Genomic DNA, 25,733 nt, shown 5'->3' with positions numbered 1-25,733 from the left:
TTTGACACTAATTTTATGGCTCTTTCCACCCTTGCGCCAGTGCTAAGAAGCGGAAGCCGGCCTGGACGGACCGCATTCTCTGGAAGATGAAAACTGTGGGCTCCCCATGTCTCTCGCAGAGTCCCTCTGGGAGGCGTCGCTCTAGTATGCACACGGCAGGGGGAGTGACCGTCACGCAGCTCTGCTATCGCAGTCACATGCAGTATACGGAGAGTGACCACAAGCCTGTCTCTGCCAGCTTCTCCATGAAGGTGAATAGAGAGCAGCTCCGGCTATAGGGACACCTGGTAGAACTGAGCCTTGCTAGGCAATTTGCTTTCCTTCAGTGCTGCAGGGGGAGCGTGGGGGTTTCAGTCGGTGTGTTTGTTTTTTTTATGTGTGCATTCATGAGTTTCCTCAGTTACTAAATCAACGTGACTGTTTGTTTTTTATTGTCTGCTACTGATGGAGACCTGTGAAAGGTGCCACTGCCTTTCTGCTCGCGGCATCATGAGAAAATGAGCGGCAGATTGGCCAGCATCATGATCAGAAAGAACACAGCTCGAGCATTAGTCTGTTCTCACTAAGCAGAAAGTAACAGAGTTAAAAAGCAGTTTCTGGGGAAGAACCTGGGAAAATATAAGCCAAACGTCATATAGCAACCTCCAATATACCCCCTGGAGGTCTCCCACTTTTGCAGAGTGATTTATAAGTAGAAGAGGACCCAAGGGGAGAGAGCAAGCCCCGTTCCATGGGCAATTGAGTTAAAAATGTCAGTTAAACACCCCTGGGCGCAGAAACCTCTTGCTGGAGGTGGTGCCTGTGGCCTGCTGGACCCAGGGGTCTCTCACTGGGGGGTGTGGCCTGTGGCTTATTGGGACTCCTATTATGTGTTTCCTCCTTACAGTTCAGCTACAAAGCAGATGTGCCTCTGGTGCAAATCCTGGTGGCGGATGAATGGTGCAAAGCTTCTGATGCCATTGTCAGATTTAGCATGGCGCCCACCTTTCCCAAGAGCTCCTGGGACTGGATCGGCCTGTACAAGGTTGGTACTTCCAAGGGAGATATGGCCATGGGATGGGATGGGAAAAGGAGAGGAGATAAGATTCATGTTGCACCAACTGCCATAAATGCAGAGGAACAGTGTGAGATACAGTAATTTACTGGGCTGTAGCCGAGTGGACCTCAGGGGCACAATGGATCGTCATGTTGTGAGGGGATTCTCTGTGGAGATAGATCAGTTGTTGGTAGTGAAAAAGCAGAAAGATAATAACAGCACAACAAGATTGCACTGATCAGATTTATGGAAATAGCCAAAGCTTTTGAAATGCTAAAATTATGCCAAAGGTTAGTCAGAATGTGAATGTATGTCAAAGGTCAGCTTTAAGTTTTTGGCTTCTGCCTTCTGGGCTCAACTTACAAAAAATGACTTGCGTACCCCAAGAATGTAATGTTGTTGATTTTGCTATATATAGGGACTTTCATTTTCAGTTTTTCTTTTATTTTTCCTAGGAATTTATCTGTATTAATTACAAAAAGAACAAAAATGAATGAAATTGGTGAAAAAATATCTTGTCATTTTTTTCTGGGTATATTGTATTTTTGTTCTTGTTTATGTGAAAAAAAACCCCCACTGATAAATTCCCAGAAAAAGTAATATAAAGACAGAGAAGAAAATCCCTAGCTAAACAATATAGTGCAGTATGCCGCAAAGGGAGGGGCTGTAGTAAAATGCAGTATTATCCACTGTAGCACGGGAGAGCACCTGCTGCGATGCAGACCGAGGGCTGTACTGTTCTGTATAGTGCTTGCATACCATAGCGAGAGAAATGAGGGGTTGGAACCTACAGGAGGTCGGCCCCACTGGCTCCAGACTCTTGGACCTTGCTGGGAAAGGGGCTTCACTCGTGTTATCCTAGGAGCAGTGCTCCCGCTGCAGGTTGTGGAGAGGGTTAATATCTCGGCGGTTCTCTCATGCTCCTGTCAGTGCCTGATCTGCCTTATCAGAGAGAGATCTTGTTTCCCATCAGGTGCACCCGTTTTCTGGGACCTTTGGACCCCAGGGTCAGTGAGCTAACCTCTGGCAGGTTAGCAGGATACAGACTGTGGTATTGTTTTCAGCAGGGAGGATCAGGTGAGGGGAAATGAGGGATTTCACTTTCAAATTCATCTGATAATATACAAAGTATTTTGCACGTAATGACAAGAAGTAACCGCCTCTCTCTCTTTCGTGGCCCAGTAGTTCCTTCTGTTTAGCTGTTTCACAACAACAAGCGCTCCTGTTCTTGAGGGCTCATCTGTCGGTCCCTCCATGTGCAGGTGTATGTTCACGGCCGTGTGACCCTTAGCCAAGTGGCCACATGTGCATTCGAGCACCCGGAAGGAGCAATGGGAGGAGCTGCTGCCGCTCCCCACAGTAATTTGAATCGGGGTGGGGTGCCTGGAAGGACGCTGAGCTTTTTTTTTCCCCCCCAACTCAGTCAGAGCCAGCGCTGGGATCTTGGCGCCATCAGCCTTCGTTCACAATTGCCAGTAGATTTCTTCCCCTATTTTAATAGAAACCCCACACCCCATCTGCTCCTCCTGCTCCTAGTCTGGTCCTGGGGCAAAGACCATGCTGCAAACATGAGGTCTAAATTCAGCCACCAGGTGTCAGTCGCCCTTAACGATGACCATGACGCCCCTCTCCCAGAGGGAATGAACGCTGCAGAAGATCCCACTAAGGGGCTGAACCGGGGCCTTCTGCAGGACCGTGCACAGCACTGCCACTGGGCCTTTCTAAAACAAAAAAAACCAAACCAATGAATTTAGTGCAAGCACTTCAGTGATACAGAAAGATCATATGATGTCTCCCTCTGTACAGTTATTCCACTTCTTCCTGTGAAACCATCGTCAGGATGTGAATCCGTCATTGCTTCTATGGGATAATTCCACATGACGTTTTGCGTATTGCTGTGGTTCCTGCCTGCCTCTTTGGATTAGGATTTCTGTTTGTGGAGGCTACCAGGCCAGCCTATTCGGCTACGAATACCTGCAGACTGGAGAGGCCATTTTGTGCCTGGTTGTAAAATGCATTGGCAGTTTTTGCTTTTTAACTGAAGTCTTTCCTTTTCAGACATTTTTAAACATGAATTATCTGGAAAGAGTGCGGTTTTCTTTCCTGAAAGCAGCTGGATCATTTAAAAAAAAAAAAAATCAACATTTTTTTTCAATTTTCCCCTTATAATTTCTGTTTCATGTTTGAGGCAACATAAGTGTCTGAAATTCTGGAAAGTCCCTCTGGTAGAACTGCAGAAGGAGAAAACATTCACGACTTCTGACTGATGTTTTGGGGTGAAAACGATTTTAGAAAAGCAGAAGCTTGCCATTTTTTTGTGCCTGTCTTTTTTTTTGTTCTTGCCTTCCTATCTATATTTTAAAATAGCAGCAATACAAACGGCAGTGTTTCGTTCCAGTTGTGTGTGTATTGAATAACATTCTCTTTAATTATTTTTGGCCCTGGCAGTTTCCAGCTGAGTTGAAGCCAGTCTCTCCGTGTCATTCCTTATTTATATACCAGCCTGCCCAAGGCACACTTCAGCATTTCCAAAACTAGTCAAAAGAACCCCTCCCCATATTTATCTGCCCCCACCTTGTGAGTGAATAGAATCCTAGAACCATTCTTACCTTCCTGCAAGCCCCCACCCAGGAAATTCCAAACAAAAAATAATAATTCACTTCTAGTCTCACCGCCAGAGGAGCAGATTCCACAGCACCGGGCCTGCAGCAGAAAAAAAACCAGCCTACGAATTGCTGTGTCTCTTGCAGGCACCATCGAGACAAACACAAATTACGTTTAGAGCTACAGTGCCTTCAGGCACAACCACCCAGGGGATATTTTATTTTATTTTTTTTAAATCCTCCCCACTTAGCCCAGCCGGCAGTGATAGTCCTTAGCCAGGAGTCACTAGCCAGGAGCCACAGACAGTGGCTCCTTCTAGAGCAGGGGGTCCCCAGACTTGGTCCTTGAAGATCTAGGCATCATAGTGGATAATACTTTAAAATCGTCGGCTCAGTGTGCTGCAGCAGTCAAAAAAGCAAATAGAATGTTAGGAATTATTAGGAAGGGAATGGTTAATAAAACAGAAAATGTCATAATGCCTCTGTATCACTCCATGATGAGACTGCACGTTGAATACTGTGTATAATTCTGGTCACCGCATCTCAAAAAAGATATAATTGCGATGGAGAAGGTACAGAGAAGGGCAACCAAAATGATAAAGGGGGTGGAACAGCTCCCCTATGAGGAAAGGCTGAAGAGGTTAGGGCTGTTCAGCTTGGAGAAGAGACGGTTGAGGGGGGATATGATAGAAGTCTTTAAGATCATGAGAGGTCTTGAATGAGTAGATGTGACTCGGTTATTTACACTTTCGAATAATAGAAGGACTAGGGGGCATTCCATGAAGTTAGCAAGTAGCACATTTAAGACTAATCGGAGAAAATTCTTTTTCACTCAGCGCACAATAAAGCTCTGGAATTTGTTGCCAGAGGATGTGGTTAGTGCAGTTAGTGTAGCTGGGTTCAAAAAAGGTTTGGATAAGTTCTTGGAGGAGAAGTCCATTAATTGCTATTAATCAAGTTTACTTAGGGAATAGTCACTGCTATTAATTGCATCAGTAGCATGGGAACTTCTTAGTGTTTGGGTAATTGCCAGGTTCTTGTGGCCTGGTTTGGCCTCTGTTGGAAACAGGATGCTGGGCTTGATGGGCCCTTGTTCTGACCCAGCATGGCAATTTCTTATGTTCTTATGCCTGGATCCATGACCCAGATAATAGGCTCATGCAGTCCTAGTTTTGCATGGAGTTGTAGTTTTCATTTTCTTAGGAAACTCTAAGAGGCCATGTTTTGAAATAGGATGCTGGGTCAGGTCTGATTCTTTTGAACTCGAGCAGAACCCAACCCAGGATTGTAACTCAGGTCCTCCCACATGGATAAGTTCCTAGAAGAAAAATCCATAAACTGCTATTAATTAATAAACAATAGTAGCATGAGTTCTGTTTAATGTTTGGGTACTTGCCAATTACTTGAGAGTTGGATTGGCCACTGTTGGAAACAGGATACTGGGCTGGATGGACCCTTGGTCTGACCCAGTCTTTTGACAACATGCAGAACTGCCAAATGAGCCACCTGGCTAGCCCCAACATATTCTTAATGACCTCCTTGGGAGAAAGAATTTGACAAAATAATCTGCAAGTTACAGATCAAACTTAAAACATTTTTTTATATAAGCACAAAGCTGCAGGTTGCTTGTATGCTGTGCACATCAGTAAGTCATAATATCCGTATTGTGTGGTACTGAACAATGCGACGACAAGACTGTTTCAAGAAACATTCAGCAGCAGCTTTTCATTTAAAAGCTTTTGATCTTGGGGCTATTTTAGAGCTGTCTAAGAGGGACAATTTCACGGGAGGAAAGAGATGGCGTTCCCAAGGTGCAGTGCAGGCCAAATTGGGGAGAGGGCAAAGGGGGAGTCGTCCTTGGAGTCTAGTCCTTTTGGCCGTGTGAAATGCTGGGGAAGGGGGAGGCAGAGTCAGGTTTCCCAGAGAAGTGGCAGATAGGCTTGCCAGCTTCCTAGAAAATCATTGGCCCTCTGTCGCGGGCCCCACGGACATTCATCACCTTTTTCAGGCCGCGGGGATCGGGGGCCCCTGCATGTCGTCATAGCTGCGCTGTCGTGGTTTACATCTTCAGCCCACAGGGCTGTGCTTTAATGCCACACAGGAGTGTTTTAGCATTGCCCCTGGGCAATTTATTTTACCCCTGTGATTAAATGACCTGCTTGGGGAGCTATGCTGGGGGAGGGGTTTCCTCTTAACAGGACTGACCGTTTCTTTCCTGAGAGCAATGCAGTAAATTCCATCATCCCGTAGAAATGGCCTTTATACCGTTCTGCAGAAAGGTTTTAGAAATGAGCCAGCGGCATCCCACAGCAAGGGACATAAGTTTGGGGTTTGTTTGTTTTTTTTTTTTTTTTCCTATAAACGAACGGATGTTCATGTAATCAGATGTCTATCCAGCTGTCACGCTGGCGGGAGCGTCTCTGCACGGGCGCATCATCCATCTCGGATTGTCTGCTGCCGCCCATCACCAGCTGCTTAATCGCCTGCTTGAGATTAACGATCCACTTCTACCTCTTGGCCCTGGCTTCTTATTGGACATGCGTGGGAAGCCTCACGGATCGATGGAGCGTGCTAGAAATGGTGAAAATTGCCATCCCCCTTTCATGCACATACAGTGCCTTCATGGAGAAAAACTTTTAATTTTGTGATGCCTGTGTGCATGTCAGCAGCCTTGCTTAAGGGTCACTGCTCAGTCATCATCGATTTGCTATTCATACAGTCTACTAGGGAGATCCTGTGTAGCTCCATATCTAAAGGGGTAGGTTGAACTGATTCTGGTTTGGCCCTATTGCATGCAGGGAAATGTAGTCCTGCTTTTTCCTTGGGAATTCAGAACTACAGATTCCTGTATGTAATGGGGAGGGGGGAGGGGATGCAAGGCCTGGCTCAGTCTGTCCCTTGTGGCACGGCAGAATAGGGGCAGCGTGTGCAATAGAAAGGATTAAGATCCAAACAGCACTTTTTGACTTAAACAGAATCCTAACACATAGGGGCAGATAAGTGTGAGGTTGGTGGGTATGGTTGACTCCATGTACTTTGCAGATAATTTCCAAAGAGAAACTGCCCAATTACTTTTTTTTTTTTTTTAAATAAATGTTGTTACAAGTAGGGCCACAGTCTCCTGCAATACTGCAGCATATGCTGTAGAATCCAGCCCTGTCCTCTGCCGAATCGTGTGTCAAAGGGATGGAAGTCCCTGCCGATCTGGGCTTGGCATTAAGAGGACAGTGGTGGCACCTTAGGCTGCATCTTCCTCCTCCTCCTCGGCTGCCTGGAACCAGAGTGTTGCACTTTGAATCACCCAACACTACGATGTCCCCCACGGTTCAGACCACAACTCTCTGGCAGCAGAGCAGGAGGAGGAGAATGTGGCCAGAGGTACCACCAGTGTCCTAACGCTGAGCCTGGACCAGCACCAGGTGGGAAGGAAGGAGGACAAATCTGGGTAGTAAATCACTCTGCGCTGTATTTCAGGGCACAGTTTTAATGCTCAGGTTTAAAAAAATGTTAAATTCTTGATGCAGTAAGCTAATGCTATGCAAATGCACCAGGAGTTTAAAAAAAAAAAAAAAAAAAGAAGTGTGGTAGACTGCAAAATATCTATTTTCCCAGGCTGAATGCACATTTTAACTCCTGAGATCACAGCGGCTAACCATGGCCATGGGAGAGTGGAGGCTAAGGAAGCTTCCCCTTGATCCCGTCCTGTTGTGTGGCTGGTGCAGGTTCCTGATGAATCTGTACTCCTGATCCTGCCGGAAGGCTACCTGGGGTCACGCTGGGCTGGGAAGGCTGCTTTCTGGGTTTCTCAGATTCTGTGTGGCGACAGTTAGTCTATAAGTACTTCTTGCCTTTATCGTTTTCTGCTGTAAGCCAGGATGAGCAGAGGTCTGGCGCTCTCTCTCTCTCTGAATATCAGGACATTCGGATCTGAATCATGTTTTGTGTTTTTCCCATTGCCTTCTGTAAATCTCTGGGCTCTGTAGTCCAGCTGTTGGTGTGATAAGAACACTGGGACTACAGTTCCCAGAAAGCCAGAGCATGGAACTGGACAGGAGCTAACCTTTCCATGTTTATGGAGTGGCGCTGCCAGGTGGCCCTGGTCTAGAGGAAGACTGGGGACCAGTTTGGCCCTCCAGATGCACAGCAGTACCTGCAGTGTTGATTTCAAACAGGAGAACAGGTCCCACAATGCACTGGGATATAAAAGCATTAAAACAGGAGTTGTGAAAAGTCTGACTCACTGAGCAAACTCAAGAAACGTCTGTGTATTTCCTCGTGTGCTCTTTGTGACACACCTTACTCTGTGTAGCTTTCTCTAGGTTTGCTGTCTATAACTTTGTCTCTATCTCTATGTGCTCCGTGCCTTGCAGAAAAGGTGTGGGATAAATAAATGATGATGTCGCCGTCAGCTGCCCCTGTTGTAAGCTGTAACGTGAGGCTGCTTGACAGGGCAATGGGAGAGAGATGAAAGGGCGGGTTCCACAGATGGTGGATGTGCGGTGACCATCCCTAGTGGGAGGTGACTGGCCAAGCAGTGCCATTTTAACACAACTCACGAGCCCGGTTTCTTTGGTCCTAGTCTTCCCTCCTGGGAAGGAGGCTGAGCTTAAGCCCCAGGAGGCAGGGAATTCTGAGAGTGAGAGACCCAAGGGGCGAGGAATAGTGAAAGGGGCGGCTCAGGGCAATCTGCTGCCTGAGGCGAAGGATGAAATGACGCCCCCCTCCCCCATGGCCCAGGGCAGGGCGAAGTGACTTGCCCAAGGTCACTAGGATTTGAACCCTGGCTTCCCCTGTTTGTTGCAGCCACTGCTCTGACCACTCAGCTTTTGGGCCTGGTATTTGTTTTGTTCTCAGTCTTCGGCGTCTGCACTAGGGAGTGCTAGAGAAATGTTTAATGGGGCAGGGCAGCATTTGGCCACCCCACCTCCTGGGTCTAGAAATAGGATCCTCATTCCCTATTGCCTGCCTCCCACCCTTCTCCAGGATCTGCCCCCGGGGGGGTGAGAGAGGTTGGTGAATGCTGGGAGTCTGTGTGTGTGTGTGACACGCACTCTCTCTTAGGGCTGATACAGGGGTATTACATGCCCTAGACAAACCTTACAGCCTCTCATTCCCCCTTCCCTCCCCTCCCCCACACAATTAAAACTTAATACATTTTAAAATGGAAAAGAATGAATAACTTCCCCAACCTAAAAAGGCAGATTGTACGTATATGGAAAATAGACATTCAAAGTACAATCTTCTGAAGTAAAAATATCACTTACAATAACATATTTATTATATAGGCAATCAGTGCAAACAAACACACTTTCAATAATAATAATAATAATTTAATAGACTTAATAAACCGCCTTTCTCATAGTAATGAAGGTGGTTTACTGGGTCCCATATGGTATTAGGCCTATGGTAAAGTGCATTGGGTGTGGACTTGGCCCACAGAAAGCCAGGAATAAACTGAACTACAATTCCAATATAGCAAGCCTTCCATATCATAACTGCCAGCACTCAACCTATGAAAAAGCCGTACTGCAAATATTACATCAGGCCCTAAACACCAATACACCTCCTATTAGGAAAACAGATTAAAGCCAGGTTGTTGTAAATCCCTACAAAGAAACTACATGCTGGCAGAATACCTGACCTCAGCCACACATGCAGAATAAAGAAATCATAAAATATAAATTGAAACGTGCAGACAAAAACTGAACTGGAAATCTCAAGAAGCCAAAGTCTGTAAGCAATGCAAATACAACCAGAAATATAAAACATTAAACCTACCAATAAAAACATTAAACACTGGCAAAGTCTGGAGGGGGTGGGGCTCCACTGTAACAATTTTAGGAGGGGGAGCTCCAATAGAAGAACCTCCAGGAGGATTAAGAGGGATCTCCTTTGGGTTTTGCAGAGTATAGGAGGGCGATGAGGATTCTGGGAGGGAAGAGGCAGTTCAAATGGGAAGGGTAGCGATGGTTTCCTGCTGTAGCTATTTGGGGGCCACTGACAGGGCTCCGGTGTGGGGGAGTCTCAGGGGATGATTTCACTTCTCTCTCTTTCTCTTCTCTTCTTTTCAGGTGGGCTTCCGACATCACAAAGATTATGTGGCTTATGTGTGGGCAAAGCATGAGGAGGAGCTGGATGGCGTGAAGCACCCGTACCAGGTACACAGCCCCAGGTTAAACCTCACAAGGTCACTATTGAAAGCTATCCAGGTATCTAACCTATGCAGATATAACCTGTCCAGCTAGGTTGCAAGGGATATTCAGTGGCCTGGCTACGCTACTGAATATCCACGTAGAAGTAGCTACTTAGCTGCTCCATGGCAGGTCTGACGTATCCGGTTAACATAACTAGATACAAGCAAATATCACTATTTATCCATTTAAATTAACCAGGTGAGTAGCATCACCTGGATATTCGGCAGCCACTAGATAAGTCCTACTTATCCGGCTATCTAGCACTAAACGGGCTTTGAGTATGCGAGCCCATGTTTACGAAGAGCAGGGTAGTGAAGGCATTAGTGAGCGTACCTTAGTATATTTTTCTGTAGATCTGCCTGACTATCCTTGCAGCTTTTAGTGGCTCCTGTGAGACTAGATCTGTCATTGTGGTTTTTGCTTTATTAGGGGTTCACAAAGCATGTTTGTACATGGATTGATGAATAGCTTTGTGTCTTATGTGTATCTCTGTGTTTGAGTCCTTGTGTAAGATTTCTGTTTTATTGAGACCCTACCTGTGTGTTTGAGACTGGCATGCAATGGTTCTGAGAACCGGCAGAAGCTGAAAGTACTTATTATTATTGTAGGCTTACTCAGATCAGCTCCCAACTCTGTCCAGCTTTGATACTGACTCTGCAGCCAGTTTTCTTGATTTCTTCCTCTGATCGTTGATGACCTTCTATCAAACCCAAAAGATCCCCCAGCCCTGGCTAAAGAGAATCCGCTGCTGTCTCTGCCACATGCGCTAGACAGCAGAGATGAAATGGAAGGAGAAGATAAGAAATGCCCTGCTGAGTCAAACTGTAGTCCATTGAGCCCATCCCAAAAAATAGATCCAATTTCCCAGAGTCACCTAGTGAATAGCTGTTTGTGGGCTTATCCAGGAACTTGTCCAAACCCTTTCTAAACCCAACTAGGTTAGTTGCTGTGACCACATCCTCTGGAAACAAATTCTACAGCTTAACTGTGTGTTGAGTGAAAAAAAAAGAGGCTGCAACTTCCTTTGTGTGCATTTGTGGTATTCACCCGGTTTACTGAGACACTTGCTGATGGCACTCCAGCCCCGTGCCATTCTAACATAGCAAGTTATGGAAGAAAAAGGCACACATGGCCCGTTTTGGTCTGCTCAGCAAGGACTTTTAGGGTTGTAACTGGTGCTCCGTGCTTTTTTTACCATCCTAGGGATCCTTTGTGTTTATCCCTGGTGGTGTCCCTAGAGACCCAGGAACCTGGGCAGAGCAATATCTCTTGATCTTGTTGGCATCTCACGTGGCCAAGGTGGAGAACATACAGAGAGACACACGCTGGACCCTGGGGAGTAGGAATTGTCAAGCAAGTTGATGGCTCTCATTTGATCAAGATGGAAATTTCCTCAGTTGGATTTGATGGCATTAAGGGACAATGCCAAAGCTTGGCGATTCTTCAGTCGCAGGTGGAAGTTTGGTGCAGAAGATCTTGATGCTCTCTCTCAGCCGTGGCCGAGTGGAATTCTGCTGTCTGTGTTTCTTCTTTGGCTACTGATAGGCAGAGTCCTGCTACATATAGAGACGCATTACAGAAAGGTGATGCTGGTTCTCCGGAATACTCCTGCATCCATGGTTTGCAGAACTGGTGAACCTAGAGCTGGACGGATGGCTGAAACTCTGGCAACGTCTTGGAACAAGCAGATCACTTTGAGGAGTGGTGTCTCAAGCAGGGAATCTTGCCCACTCGGGCATCTATTCCTTTGATTCTCTTATTTTTGCAGAGAGGGCTGCAAAAGGGTCTGGCCTTGAGTTCCCTTTGGGTGCAAGTAGCAGCCTTGGCCTATTATAGAGGGAGGTTTCATAGTTTCTCCCTGGCATCCCACCTGGACATAGTTCATTTCCTTAAAGGATTGAAGCACTTGCTGCCTCCAGTGAAATGTGTGTTTCTCCCATGGAACCTTAATTTTGGTTCTGCGAGCTTTGTTTGAGGCACCCTTTCAACCTTGAAGAGGTCATCCTTGAAGGATCTCATGTTAAAGACTGGCTTTTTGGTGGCTATCTGTTCAGCAAGATGGATCTCTGAGCTGCAGGAATTGTTGTGTAGGGATCCTTTCCTCCAATTCACAGATGAAGGGGTTTCACGCCGAACAGTTCCTCCTTTCTTGCCAAAGATACTCTCAACTTTTCATCTGAGCGAATCAATGGAGCTACCTGCCTTTTGGAATTTGGGGTCGGCAACATTTCATGATCCAGAACTTCGTTTGTTTTGATGCACGTCGGATCCTCTTATGTTATTTGAAGGTCACCAATAGTTTTTGGAAGCTGGATCATCTATTTGTGCTTTTTGGTGGACATAACAAGGGAGAAAGGGCATTGAAAGTGATTATTTCCCAGTGGTTGGAAGAGGCGATCGCTTCACCTTACATATGGAAGGGGATCCTAGTTCCAGGGACTGCGGGCTCATTCTGTTGGGACGCAGGCTTGTCCTAGACTGGGTGTCAGTTGGTTCCACCAGGAGAGATTTGTCGGATGGCAACTTGGTCTTCACTGCATATTTATTTATTTAAAATTTCTTATAACCTGCATGTTCTGGTTGGAAGTTGGAAGCAACTCACATAAAATTTACATACAAAGTCATCAAGGACAATATAAAAAACAAATATATTCAATCTGAAAGACAAATGAAAAGGAAGACCCAGTGTTAATTTTGAAAAGCCAACTCAAAAAGATGTCTAATGCTTTCTTAAATGCTCTCGAAGATGAAGCTGTGTGTACTCTGTTCCTCATAATCTCTAGTCTTGCAACTTTCACAGTCTGTACCTCCAGCAAATTTTTATCTGCTGACCACAGTTGGCGTGAGGGCTTGTAGAGCTGTGTTGAAGCAAGCCAGGTAGTAGACTCGTTTAACAACTTTAATCATCAGATTGAGAATTTTGTATTTTGACCTCCAAGCAACCAATGTAGACTCTTGAGAGTAGGTGTAATGTGATCTCTTAATTTGCTTCCCATTCATATTCTTGCTGCAGAGTTCTTGATAATTTATAGAGGGCGTATAGCAGAAAAAGGGAGTCCAAGGTAAAGGGAATTACAATAGTCCAATGAGTTAAGTTTCAATGCTTTGAAGACCTGAGCAAATGTCTTGCAAGTCTAACAAAGGCTTAAAGTGTTTCAGTAGGTGACCTTACAACATTGTCAATGTGTTCATTAATTGACAAGGTACAGTCAGTTATAATACCAAGATTTCTAACGGATTGTTTTATAGGGATTCGTTGGTCTGAAAGAGTAAGTGAGGTTGGAAATGGGCAAGAAGGATTTTTTATTATCAAGAGTACAATTATTTCAGTTTTTGAGAGATTTAGTTGTAGTCTGTGATGCATTAACCATTGTTTGACTGTACAAATACTGAGAGATGCTATGTCCACAGTATTGGTCCAGGAAAGAGAGTATGGCATGAAAAACTGGATGTTGTCAGCATAGCTATTGAAATTGATGCCCAAGCAGGAGAAAAGCTTGCAAAGTGGGGCCAAATAAATGTTAAACAGAATAGGTGAAAGGGCAGAGCCTTGCAGAATCCCAAGGGTGATTTTGAACCAATTTGAGTGAAATGTGCCTATTCTGATGAGGTGCATGCAGTCTGATAAGAGTGAGTTAAGCCATTTTATAACGGTGCCAGAAATGCCTGTTGAGGACATACGTGATAAGAGGATTGAGTGGCCAACAATGTGAAAAGTGGCTGTTATATCAAGAAGTGGGAGCACTGAGAGGAGAGGATCACCTTGCTGGTGGCTGAAAGGAATCAGTAAGTTTTTTGCTTGGGAAATTTTATTTTTTAAAAGTATTGGGGCGAAGTTGACTATTTGGGAATATTATTTAGTGTGTTTGTGCTTTTAATAGTCAGTAAGGCAGCGAATAAACAGAAGTTAGTGTTTGTATATTAAAAACAAAACAAAAAAGTAGCCAGAAGCTAGAAATAAGCAAGGAGCAGTGTATACCTAAGTAAAAAGGTTGAAAAGTTCAGTCCAGTTACTCACCTTGGAAGGGTGTTGAGGTAGTGTGATTTGGTTTGATTAGGTACCAACATTTGTTAATCAAGAGAGCAGTGAGTCACTCAGGCTGACTAACTGAAGTTAAACTGTTTGTATTTCCCCCCCACCCTTAGCTCATCCTTTAATTTATAGGCAGGTGCCACTTTCAATAAGGTGTTTGTTTTTTTTTAGAGTTTGATCATTCCCATGTAGGCCACTACCAGACATAGAGGGGCAGATTTTCAAAGACTACGCGCGTAACCTGAGAAAATCTGCCCCTGCGCGCGCTGAGCCTATTTTGCATAGGCTCGGCAGCGAGTGCAAGCCCTGGATGTGCGTATGTCCCGGGGCTTCGAAGAAGGGAGCGGGTCCGGGGGTGGGTCTGGGGGCGTGACGGCAGTTCGGGGGCGGGGGGGAATCCCCCGGCACAGCGACCTGGCTGGGGGATGGCGAGCCGGCGCATGCAAGTTACGCCTGCCTTGGGCAGGCGTAACTTTTGAAATAAAGGTAGGGGGACGATTTAGTTAGGGCTGGGGGGTGGGTTAGATAGGGGAAGGGAGGGGAAGGTGGGGGGGCCGGGGCTCCCCTCAGACTCGGCGCACGCAAGGTGCACATGTGTGCACCCCCTTGTGCGTGCCGAGCCCGGATTTTATAACATGGGTGCGGCAGTGCACACATGTTATAAAATCGGGCATAGATTTGTTTGCGTGAACAAATCTACACCCTCGTGTAGATTTTAAGATCTGGCCCATAGTGAATTCACTAATACACTTAAAGGATGTTAATTCGAAACATTCCTACTCCCATAGCGACCTAAAACTTAAGTAGGAACTGAGCAAAACTGAGATGAAGGCAGCAGCCCAGCAGCAAGAGGGGGGCTTCCCAGTCTTTTGCATCGAGTGTCACATGTATGATTTTTTACCCACCGGTGAGAAGTTGTACATGTGCATCCGATGCAAAGAGCTCCTGGCTCTCAGAGAACGAGTCCGATCTCTGGAGGCTAGAGTGGCAGACCTGGAGGAGCTGAGGCAGAAAGAGAGGTATATAGATGAGACCTTCAGGGACATAGTAGCCAAGTCCCAACTTCAGACTCGCAGCCCTGGTGCTGCCTTGGAGGAAGAAGGTCTCATGGTTGGAGAGCATCAACCAGGTGCAGCAGGAAAGGATCCTGTAGCAAGGACCTGCTCTCCAGGTGGTGCATTGTCCTTTCGCACCAAGGATGTGTCTCCCCAAGGCCTACTGCCCAGGAGGGAAGGGTTAGGTCGGCCATCATAGTTGGTGATTCGATTATTAGGAATATAGATAGCTGGGTGGCTAGTGGGCGTGAGGATCGCCTGGTAACTTGCCTACCTGGTGCGAAGGTGGCAGACCTCACGCGTCACCTAGATAGGATTTTAGACAGTGCTGGGGAGGAGCCGGCTGTCGTGGTACATGTGGGCACCAACGACATAGGAAAATGTGGGAGGGAGGTTCTGGAAGCCAAATTTAGGCTCTTAGGTAGAAAACTTAAATCCAGAACCTCCAGGGTAGCATTCTCTGAAATGCTCCCTGTTCCACACGCAGGTCACCAGAGGCAGGCAGAGCTCCGGAGTCTCAATGTGTGGATGAGACGATGGTGCAAGGAAGAGGGATTCAGTTTTGTTAGGAACTGGGGAACCTTTTGGGGAAGGGGGGAGTCTCTTCCGAAGGGATGGGCTCCACCTTAACCAGGGTGGAACCAGACTACTGGTGCTAACCTTTAAAAAGGAGATAGAGCAGCTTTTAAACTAGAACAAAGGGGAAAGCCCACAGTCGCTCAGCAGCGCATGGTTCGGAGAGATGTATCTTCAAAGGATACTAATGATGCATTAGAATTAGGGCGTCCCAACAGTGAGGTTCCAATAATAAGAAAAGTAGTCCAAGTGCTTGTAATTAAAAACTCACCTAAAAAATTCTAACTTATCCCTATCAATTAAAAAGCAGAATAAAAATACAATCAAAAAACAAACTTTGAAATGTTTGTATGCTAATGCCAGAAGTCTAAGAAGTAAGATGGGAGAATTAGAATGTATAGCAGTGAATGAGGACATAGACATAATTGGCATCTCAGAGACATGGTGGAAAGAGGATAACCAATGGGACAGTGCTATACCGGGGTACACATTATATCGCAATGACAGAGAGGAGCAGTCGGGAGGAGGTGTGGCGCTTTATGTCCGGGATGGCATAGAGTCCAACAGGATAATCATCCTGCATGAGACTAAATGCACAATCGAATCTTTATGGGTAGAAATCCCTTGTGTGTTGGGGAAGACTATATTGATAGGGGTATACTACCGTCCACCTGGTCAAGATGGTGAGACGGACAGTGGAATGCCAAGAGAAATTAGGGAAGCTAACCAAATTGGTAGTGCAGTAATAATGGGAGATTTGAATTACCCCAGTATTGACAGGGTAAATATATCAACGGACATGGTAGAGAGAGAAAGTTCCTGAATGGAATAAATGATAGCTTTATGGAGCAATTGGTTCAGGAACTGACAAGAGAGGGAGCAATTTTAGATCTAATTCTCAGTGGAGCACAGGACTTGGTGAGAGGTAACTGTGGTGGGGCCGCTTGGCAATAGTGATCATAAATATAATCAAATTTGAATTAATGACTGGAAGGGGGACAGTAAGCAAATCCACAGCTCTCGTGCTAAACTTTCAAAAGGAAAACATTTTTTTATAGAATGAGAAAAATAGTTATAAAAAAAACTGAAAGGAGCAGCTACAAAGGTAAAAAGTGTGCACGAGGCATGGTCATTGTTAAAAAAATACCATCCTGGAAGCACCGTCCAGATGTATCCCACACATTAAGAAAGGTGGAAAGAAGGCAAAACAATTACCAGCATGGTTAAAAGGTGAGGTGAAAGAAGCTATTTTAGCCAAAAGATCTTCATTGAAAAATTGGAAGGATCCAACAGAAGAAAATAGGATAATGCATAAACATTGGCAAGTTAAATGTAAGACATTGATAAGACAGGCTAAGAGAGAATTTGAAAAGAAGTTGGCCTTAGAGGCAAAAACTCACAGTAAAAACTTTTTAAAATATATCCAAAGCAGAAAGCCTGTGAGGGAGTCAGTTGGACCATTAGATGATCGAGGGTGTTAAAGGGTCACTTAGAGAAGATAAGGCCATTGCGGAAAGATAAAATGATTTCTTTGCTTCAGTGTTTACTGAAGAGGATGTTGGGTAGATACCTGTACCGGAGAATGTTTTCATGGGTAATGATTCAGATAGACTGAACCAAATCACAGTGAATCTAGAAGATGTGGTAGGCCTGATTGATAAACTGAAGAATAGTAAATCACCTGGACCGGATGGTATACACCCAAGTTCTGAAGGAACTCAAAAATGAAATTTCAGACCTATTAGTAAAAATTTGTAACCCCACATTAAACTCAACCATTGTACCTGATTACTAGAATGTGGCTAATGTAACCCTAATATTTAAAAAGGGCTCCAGGGGCGATCCGGGAAACTACAGACCAGTTAGCCTGACTTCAGTACCAGGAAACATAGTGGAAAGTGTTCTAAATATCAAAAAGACATGGTTTAATGGAACAAAGTCAGCATGGCTTTACCCAAGGCAAGTCTTGCCTCACAAATCTGCTTCATGTTTTTTAAGGAGTTAATAAACATGTGGATAAAGGTGAACCAGTAGATGTAGTGTATTTGGAGTTTCAGAAGGCGTTTGACAAAGTTCCTCATGAGAGGCTTCTAGGAAAACTAAAAAGTCATGGGATAGGGGGCGATGTCCTTTCGTGGATTAGGCCCAAAAAACAAAGAGGAAGGCGGTCTAGAAAAGCCGTGAGGAACACAAAAGAAAGTAGCCGGAAGTCCTTCAAAAATTCTTTAATGAGTGCCCGACTCTAGGCCTGAGTTTCAGGGGCTGAACAGACTTTAAAATGACTTATTCATAAGTCAGCTCAAGCGGATAGATCACATCACAGGCTTCTTTGATTGTCTTATATTATTCGTAGATACAAGCAAATGTTGTACATCCATCCATCAATTGGGAGCTCCTCGATTGTGGAAAAGAGCAGTTTAAAAATTCAATTTGCGTCTGAAATCTCACAAAATTGAACTAAAGAGCTTTTTGTGAGATTTCAGACGCAAATTGAATTTTTAAACTGCTCTTTACCACAATCGAGGAGCTCCCGATTGATGGATGGATGTACAACATTTGCTTGCATCTACGAATAATATAAGACAATCAAAGAAGCCTGTGATGTGATCTATCCACTTGAGCTGACTTATGAATAAGTCATTTTAAAGTCCGTTCAGCCCCTGAAGCAGCCTCTGTTGGGCGAAACTCAGGCCTAGAGTCGGGCACTCATTAAAGAATTTTTGAAGGACTTCCGGCTACTTTCTTTTGTGTTCCTTTCGTGGATTACAAACTGGCTAAAAGACAGGAAACAGAGAGTAGGATTAAATGGACAATTTTCTCTGTGGAAGGGAGTGGGCAATGGAGTGCCTCAGGGATCTGTATTGGGACCCTTACTTTTCAATATATTTGTAAATGATCTGGAAAGAAATACAATGAGTGAGGTAATCAAATATGCAGATGATACAAAGTTGTTCAGAGTAGTTAAATCACAAGCAGATTGTGATAAATTGCAGGAAGACCTTCTAAGACTGGAAAATTGGGCATCGAAATGGCAGATGAAATTTAATGTGGATAAGTACAAGGTGATGCATATAGGGAAAAATAACCCATGCTATGGTTAGACGATGTTAGGTTCCATATTAGGAGCTACCACCCATGAAAGAGATCTAGGCGACATAGTGGATAACACATTGAAATCATCGGTTCAGTGTGCTGCTGCAGTCAAAAAAGCAAACAATGTTGGAAATTATTAGAAAGGGAATGGTGAATAAAACGGAAAATGTCATAATGCCTCTGTATCGCTCCATGGTGAGACTGCATCTTGAATACCGTGTACAATTCTGGTTGCCGCATCTCAAAAAAGATATAATTGCAATGGAGAAGGTACAGAGAAGGGCGACCAAATTGATAAAGGGAATGGAACAGCTCCCCTATGAGGAAAGACTAAAGAGGTTAGGACTTTTTAGCTTGGAGAAGAGACGGCTGAGGGGGGATATGATAGAGGTGTTTAAAATCATGAGAGGTCTAGAATGGGCAAATGTGAATCGGTTATTTACTCTTTCGGATAATAGAAAGACTAGGGGGCAGGCCATGAAGTTAGCATGTGGCACATTTAAAACGCACAATTAAAGTCTGGAATTTGTTGCCAGAGGATGTGATTAGTGCAGTTAGTATAGCTGTGTTTAAAAAAGGATTGGATAAGTTCTTGGAGGAGAAGTCCATTACCTGCTATTAATTAAGTTGACTTAGAAAATAGCCACTGCCATTAGCAATGGTAACATGGAATAGACTTAGTTTTTGGGCACTTGCCAGGTTCTTATGGCCTGGATTGGCCACTGTTGGAAACAGGATGCTCGGCTTGATTCACCCTTGGTCTGACCCAGTATGGCATGTTCTTATGTGGTCTGTTAGCATCAAAGCAGTGAGAATTGTGTCATATGAAGCTTGTCTTGCTGTGAATCTAGAATTTCATGTTCCTCTAGGAAGTCTGTGAGTTGGAAAGGACAACAGATTCAATGAGTTAGGCTAGGAAAGGTAGGTTGGAGATCAGGCAGAAATGGATTAAGTCAAGGAGCTCGCTTGACTGTTTTTTGGGGGTTTTTTTGGAATGGGTGTGATAACATCTTGTTGTAAAAGATTGGGGAGTTCACCAGATGATAGAGAAAGATTAACTATTCAGCCAGATATTGTAAAAGGCTTGCACTTGCATGTTTTAATAGAATTGTAGGACATGAGTTTAGTGGGCAAATGGAGTTTTTAATCTTAGACCTGATTTTTTGTATTGTTGAGTGTGATGGGCATGAAAGTCTCCCATAAACTAAACGAGATTGGGATTTGATTTTGGGGTTGACTTTCAGTACGTATAGGTAGGTGTGAAAAACTGTTCTATATTTTTCTGCTTTTATTTGTAAAGAAATTGTCCATTTGATTACAGAAGTCGATGGAGGATGGTATAATATTTGGGGGTTTTTTTGTTAGTGATCTGACTATGTTAAATAGATAGGTGGACATACTTGTACCAAGCATTACAGGCTAGATGTTCGGGCTCCGCACTCAGCCAGGTTTGGTGACAGTGTGTTGCAAACAGGTCTTTTGGTTTCCTGCCCAGTTTAGGGAAGCTTGGGTACTTCCCATTCATCTGGACGACGAAGAGGACAGGAAAATTGGTTCTTGCCTTTTAATTTTCATTCCTCAGTCCTGAGTCCCTCCCCGGATTTTTGAAGAGCCCTCTGTCCAGTGTGTAAATATGTTAAAGGTTATATTCTAGTGTACTCCAATCTGGAGGTTGTTGTCTCCTTGTTCGTTATTACACGTTTGCTTGGGTACAGGGCACACTGAATGTCTGCAGGTGGCACACTCTGTGCACTGCTGGTACAGTGAAGCTTTTGTTCTCTGTCTCCATCTGCTGGTTAGGGAGAAAAACCCATTTGTCTGCACTGATCTGTGGGACTCAAGGAATGAAAATTAAAAGGTAAGAACCCATTTCCCTTTTCTCATGTTTCATTCGTTCTGACCTGAAGTAGGGCCCCACAGAAAAGTCCAAGAATATCACCTAATTACCTGAGGTCATGGTGGTAAAGTGACTGCCCAGTGGCAGAGTTGTAATGTGACTTGTAGTCTGCAATCGCTAGACGACTCCTGATTGCCAAAGGAAGAGCAATACAATGCTTTATTTATCCAGCGAGAGCTTTCTGCTCTGCGGGCCTCATTGCCGTCATAGCCTTGGGTGACCTAGTTACTGTGGGAACATTTTACAGTTTGCAGATTGTGTTACACGCGTGCTCCTCAAGTTTTGTTTTTCACTCAGCAGTGAACCAAGTGTTAACAAGCTTAATGTTTAAATCAATAAATTCCAAGTTTAATTTAGTTGTGTGGAAGGGCCACGGATGCCCCCTGAAGAGTCCTGCCTGGCTCCTGGCTGAATATCGCTGCTGTATTCTTTTTTTTTCCAGGTGGCATTTAATGAGGATTCATTGCCAAGGGGGACGAGTGAATACATTCTTGGTTACTATAGCAACAACCTTGGCACCCTGATAGGGGTCACGGAGCCATTTCAGGTTAGTTCCTCCTCACGTTTTGATGATGATGAAGCATGATAGGAAGGGGGGGATGGGAAGAGGAAGCAGAAAGGCTTCAGGCACATTTTAACAAGAAGGTAAGCGGGTGAACTGAAGAGGGTGTCCAGCCCTCAGTGGAAGGGCAGCAAAGAGAGGAGAGCAGGTGATTAATGGAGGCTTCCTTCTGCAAGTAAAGGTCGGGGGGCATCATTAGCAAGGCTGTTTTTACCTCTGGGCAAAACACACAAAGCTCTGCGCCCAGTGCCCAAAATGTCAGGGAGCACAGATCAGCTCCTCCCCTCCCGGGCAGCGTGACAGGAACTGGATGGGGGTGGACAGAGCAAGGTGCAAAGCAAAGAGGAACCATCCCTAATCCAGCCCCTTCTTCTCTCTTGTCCCCCCCCCCCCCCCACCTTTAGGGTCCCCAATGTTTTCATGGATCATGACTGGACACCTGAGCACTGGCAGGAGGAGGTGCCCCATTCCTTTCCAATATTAGAATGAATTTACATATATTTGTCCCCTGCTCCTGTCTCCTCTTTTAACCTCTCTCGTTCCGTGTACCACAATGTCTCTTTCCCCTCCCACTGCCCCTTATCTCTCTCCCCCTGTCTCCTGTGCCCTCCCTTGTCTCTTTTCCTGTCTTTTCCAGGCCCTGTGCCACCCTCTCTCCCCCCTCATCTTCTGTGTCCTCCTGTCTTTTCATCCTTAGCCCCTGTGCCCCACTCTCTCTTCCTTCAACCTCTCCTGTGCTCTATTGACTCTCTCCCTTCTCCATCCCCCTGTGCCCTCATCTGTCTCTCTCCTTCCTTCAGACCCTATGCCCCATCTCTCCCTTCCATGTCGCACCTCTGGCTCTCTCCTCCAGCCTGTTCAACTCTCTCTCTATCCCCCCTCCATCTCCCTTCTCCATTCCCTGCATCCTTTTGTTTTTCTCTCCCATCCCTTTTTTTTTTTTTTCTTCCTCTGAGCTATGCAGGAAGTGCTGCTAGAGCAGCCCAGAGGAGAGATTGAGCTGTGTTCCCATCCCCTCTCCCCACATCTTCCAGTCACAGCAGGGAGAGAGGAGATGGGGGAGGAGCCGCAGAGCAGCTGCTAAGGAGAGTGGGCTTAGGTGAGGTCCCGCCCCCACACCCCACACCCCACACCTGCCAATCACAGCAGGGAGAGAGGAGATGGGGGAAGAGCCGCAGAGCAGCTGCTAAGGAGAGTGGGCTTAGGTGAGGTCCCGCCCCCACACCTGCCAATCACAGCAGGGGGAGAGGAGATGGGGGAAGAGCCGCAGAGCAGCTGCTAAGGAGAGTGGGCTTAGGTGAGGTCCCGCCCCCACACCTGCCAATCACAGCAGGGGGCGAGGAGAGAGGGCAGGGCTGCAGCTCCACTCGCAGGCTGCTGGTTCTCCTGTAAACAGGAAATGGTGCAGAGCTGTAGGGGAAAGGAGCTGTCTGCCTCAGGAGACAGATTTTTAGTGTCTGGTCAGTACTTCCGACCGGACACTGTACAGGTGAACAAAAAACTGGACTGTCCGATTGAAAGCTGGGCAGTTGGCAACCCTACCCACCCTCCTGTCTTTAGAGAACAGGATAGCAGAACATAGAAGAGTTCAGTCTTTATCTACATATTTCTACTTCTAATTTTGTGATTCCCTAGTCTATATTTGGTGCAATTCATGCACTGTTGGCTGCCTTGAGAGGAGGCATTCCCGGGGCATGTTTAGGGCAGGGAAGGATAAGTACACGTGGAGAAGAGCACGTTTCCAAATCTAAGCGTGTCCTTCTCCAAGTCTGCAGAGAAAGCAGCTGTAAGTGACCACGGCAAGTTTCAAAATGAAAGCTGATGTGCACTTTTGCTTTGACAATTGGTACAAAGACCATGGGTAAGACGTGCATGCAGTCTTGAATGCTGATGTGCAGGAAAGTCACAGTACATTTGTAGGACTGTTCATCGTCCCCTTGAGTCTTTTGCCAGAGCCCAGTGCAATGGGCCTTTCGGTCCCCGGGGATTTCTCTCTATATAATTTGCTACGATTGTGTGTTGGTCACTCCGTGTGTCACACTCCAGAAAACATATTTGAAATGCCTTTTCAGGCCATTTTTATGATTGCTTTCATTTCCTTAGCGTCTGCTTTCGATGTTCCACCAAAAATTGTGCCTTATCCTTGACTGAAGATGAAATACAATAAAAAAAAATGTTCTCATGGGACCCGAAGACACTTTTCTGTGCATTTCATATAAGTAAAAATATGATACTAGCCATAAAACGGTGTTTTGCTCATTGCCCCACCTCTGTGTGTGGGAAAAGTGCTCAGGTTGTGTAACAGCATGGAAAGCTTTACCTGCTGGGAGAAGAGTGCGTACTGCCTCAGCACATGCTCAGCTGTTTGCTAAGGAAAGCACACAGGCCCTACTTTCAGCTGCTACTGAAAGAAGCATTTCTGTGGCCTGTACATGCATGTACATCTATTGCCTCCTCCCCTCCCCCCCCCTTGCTAATTCATGAATACACCTCCTTGGTTTTCCAGATTTCACTGCCTGGTTCTGAGCCAGACAGCAATAGCCCATCGGACAGCTCAGACTCCAGCTCGGAGGAGGATGACAGCACTCTGGTTCTGCTCCGGCCTAAATCCCGCAGTCCAAGCCCAGGGAAGATGAAACAGCGTCGAAGCCGCAGCCCTGCTCTGGCAAAATTCCATGAACTGATCCTCATGCCATCCTCCCGCGAGAAAAGCAAGAGCCGCAGCCCATCCCCTCGCGGGTCCAAGAGCCCCAACCAGGAAGCTCCCAGGAGCCATCTGGGGTTTGAGCAGAACCAATCACGAAGAACCAGCTCTAAAGACCATGCAGCCCCTATCATGGCCAAGGGCAATGGCAAAAGGTCCCTGGAGTCATTAATGATGTGGAATGATCACCCTGGGAATCTTGAAGCTGGTCAGCCCATCCTGGTCCCACCAGTGAGGCCTGCTGCAGTGGGACAGGCCGAAGGTCAGAGGGAAATGCAGGGCTGCCCTGACTTACATGGGAGAACAGACAGCAAGTTACAGGGTACTCAAAGCTTAGGGGGCATATCCCCCAGCTATCCAAGGGAATTACTCCCGACTCCAACAATAAATAAGAGACTTGACTCTAATTGAGGTAGCTGAAGACCAGATTGAGGGCTAATGCTAGTAATTGAGACACTTCTGGTATAGACTCCCTGCCCATGTCTGTCCAGCTGGTACCCTCTGCCCCAGCCTTTAATATGCCTCACCTACAGTTGATTTGTCTTACGTTAAAAAAAATATATATGCGTTTAAGGGATTTTGGCCACTTTCCCCCTGCTTTACAAGGAATGTCTTCCTATTTCACCCTGATTTCCTGGTCCATACAAAACCCTGATAGGAGCAATCATTCATCTGCTACCTGCTGCGTGACTCTGACAATCAAACGTTTTCTGTATATAAATCTATAAAGATCAGTCTGAGCACAGCCTGAAACCGTAACAGTAGAAGGCACTGGATCCCTAGGGCCTGTAGCACATACTGAGATAGTGTATGTTACTTGTCTCCAATGCAGTGGTCTTTGATTCTAGTCCTGAGATGTGGGCCTAGTGCAAGATCTAAGTAACCATAGTATTGTGGTTCATGAAGCTTGGATCATCCAAATGGATACCAAGTTTCCCAGCCTCTCCTGCAGGGAGAGCTGATCTCCCGCCTGCCTGCACTTAAATCAGCGAGCTGGCCCATGACTGAGAATGTGTAGCTGTGGCTATGAGGGGAGGCAGCAGGTGGGAGAAAGGAGAAGGAGAGGAGGTGGGGGGAGGGAGATTAGGAGGAGTGAGAGGAGAGCAAGATGAAAGAAAGAAATAAATTCCCCTTGCCTGCTCTTCCCCAGGGAGGTTTCAGCGGCCCCCATCCCTTCTGCCAGCAGATGACGCACGCTCGGCGTGCACGGAGGTGAGGAACCTGGCTCTAAGGTGAAGCCCAACAGTAAGTGCAAACAAGGGCAAGCTTGTGGCCCTTCTGGGTCCTGCTGGACAGGTGCTTCTTTGCCCCAGGTGTGACTTCTCTGGACTCTGATTTGGGCGTTCCTTCTTTTTGTCTCAAGTGCGTTTCTGTTCCATTAAGCGAGGTGTTTGGGGCCTCCTGGAAATTATGATTCTTCCTTTACAGATATTCTATTGGTTGTTTGTATATCAGAATCTGGTTCTTTCCTCCCCTGTTCCAGAGGCTGGGGACTGCTGAGATGCCCGAAGCCAACAGGGGGATGTGACCCAGGTGGATTTTGGACAGAAAAAAATATTTCAAATAAAAGGAAACCTATCAGTGTTCTGAACAATCTTTTTAAAGTCTATTTTAATTCAACCCTTTCAACCTGTCTTTGTCAGGGCACAGTTTTCAGTGATGGGTAACCCCCAGGGCAGGAGCAGGCTCAACTCAGGAACAGGGCAGGCCGAGCAGCAGGGCCTTCTGCCTGTGGCAGCCACCTCCCCCCTCGGGTTGAGCCCTCAGGAAACGGGGGCACCCACTAGGCCAGCTCGGCTTTAGCAAAGCAGCGAAAAGTGCCCACAGAAACACAAGACAAGGAATGCACCGCAAACAAGACAGCATAAACTAGGACAAAGCAGACACAAGATTCAAAACAAGGGCCAGAACCAATAGGACAAGTACAGACAAACCCAAAAAGCCACTAAACTGGGGCCATAGAAAGAAGAGAAGGCAAAA

The 25,733-nt window shown here is 45.8% G+C and overlaps 1 protein-coding gene across 6 annotated transcripts in view; it reads left to right on the top strand.

Annotated features, from left to right (window-relative positions):
• Positions 1-25,344, top strand: part of INPP5J (inositol polyphosphate-5-phosphatase J) — a 53,796-nt gene extending 28,452 nt beyond the window's left edge. For all 6 annotated transcript variants that reach the window (XM_029571234.1, XM_029571238.1, XM_029571233.1 and 3 more), the window contains exons 9-13: positions 41-251; positions 887-1,024; positions 9,711-9,797; positions 20,930-21,034; positions 23,556-25,344. In XM_029571234.1, coding sequence (XP_029427094.1) covers positions 41-251; positions 887-1,024; positions 9,711-9,797; positions 20,930-21,034; positions 23,556-24,164 — 1,150 coding nt within the window. In that variant the 3' untranslated portion in view covers positions 24,165-25,344. The remainder of the gene's footprint in view (positions 1-40; positions 252-886; positions 1,025-9,710; positions 9,798-20,929; positions 21,035-23,555) is intronic.
• The last annotated feature ends 389 nt before the right edge of the window (positions 25,345-25,733 follow it).

Source organism: Rhinatrema bivittatum, chromosome 11 (genome assembly GCF_901001135.1).
Source record: "Rhinatrema bivittatum chromosome 11, aRhiBiv1.1, whole genome shotgun sequence".
In the NCBI taxonomy this organism is placed as follows: domain Eukaryota; kingdom Metazoa; phylum Chordata; class Amphibia; order Gymnophiona; family Rhinatrematidae; genus Rhinatrema; species Rhinatrema bivittatum.
The sequence above is the reverse complement of the archived record's forward strand: the minus strand, read 5'-3'. Positions and strand labels throughout refer to the sequence as shown.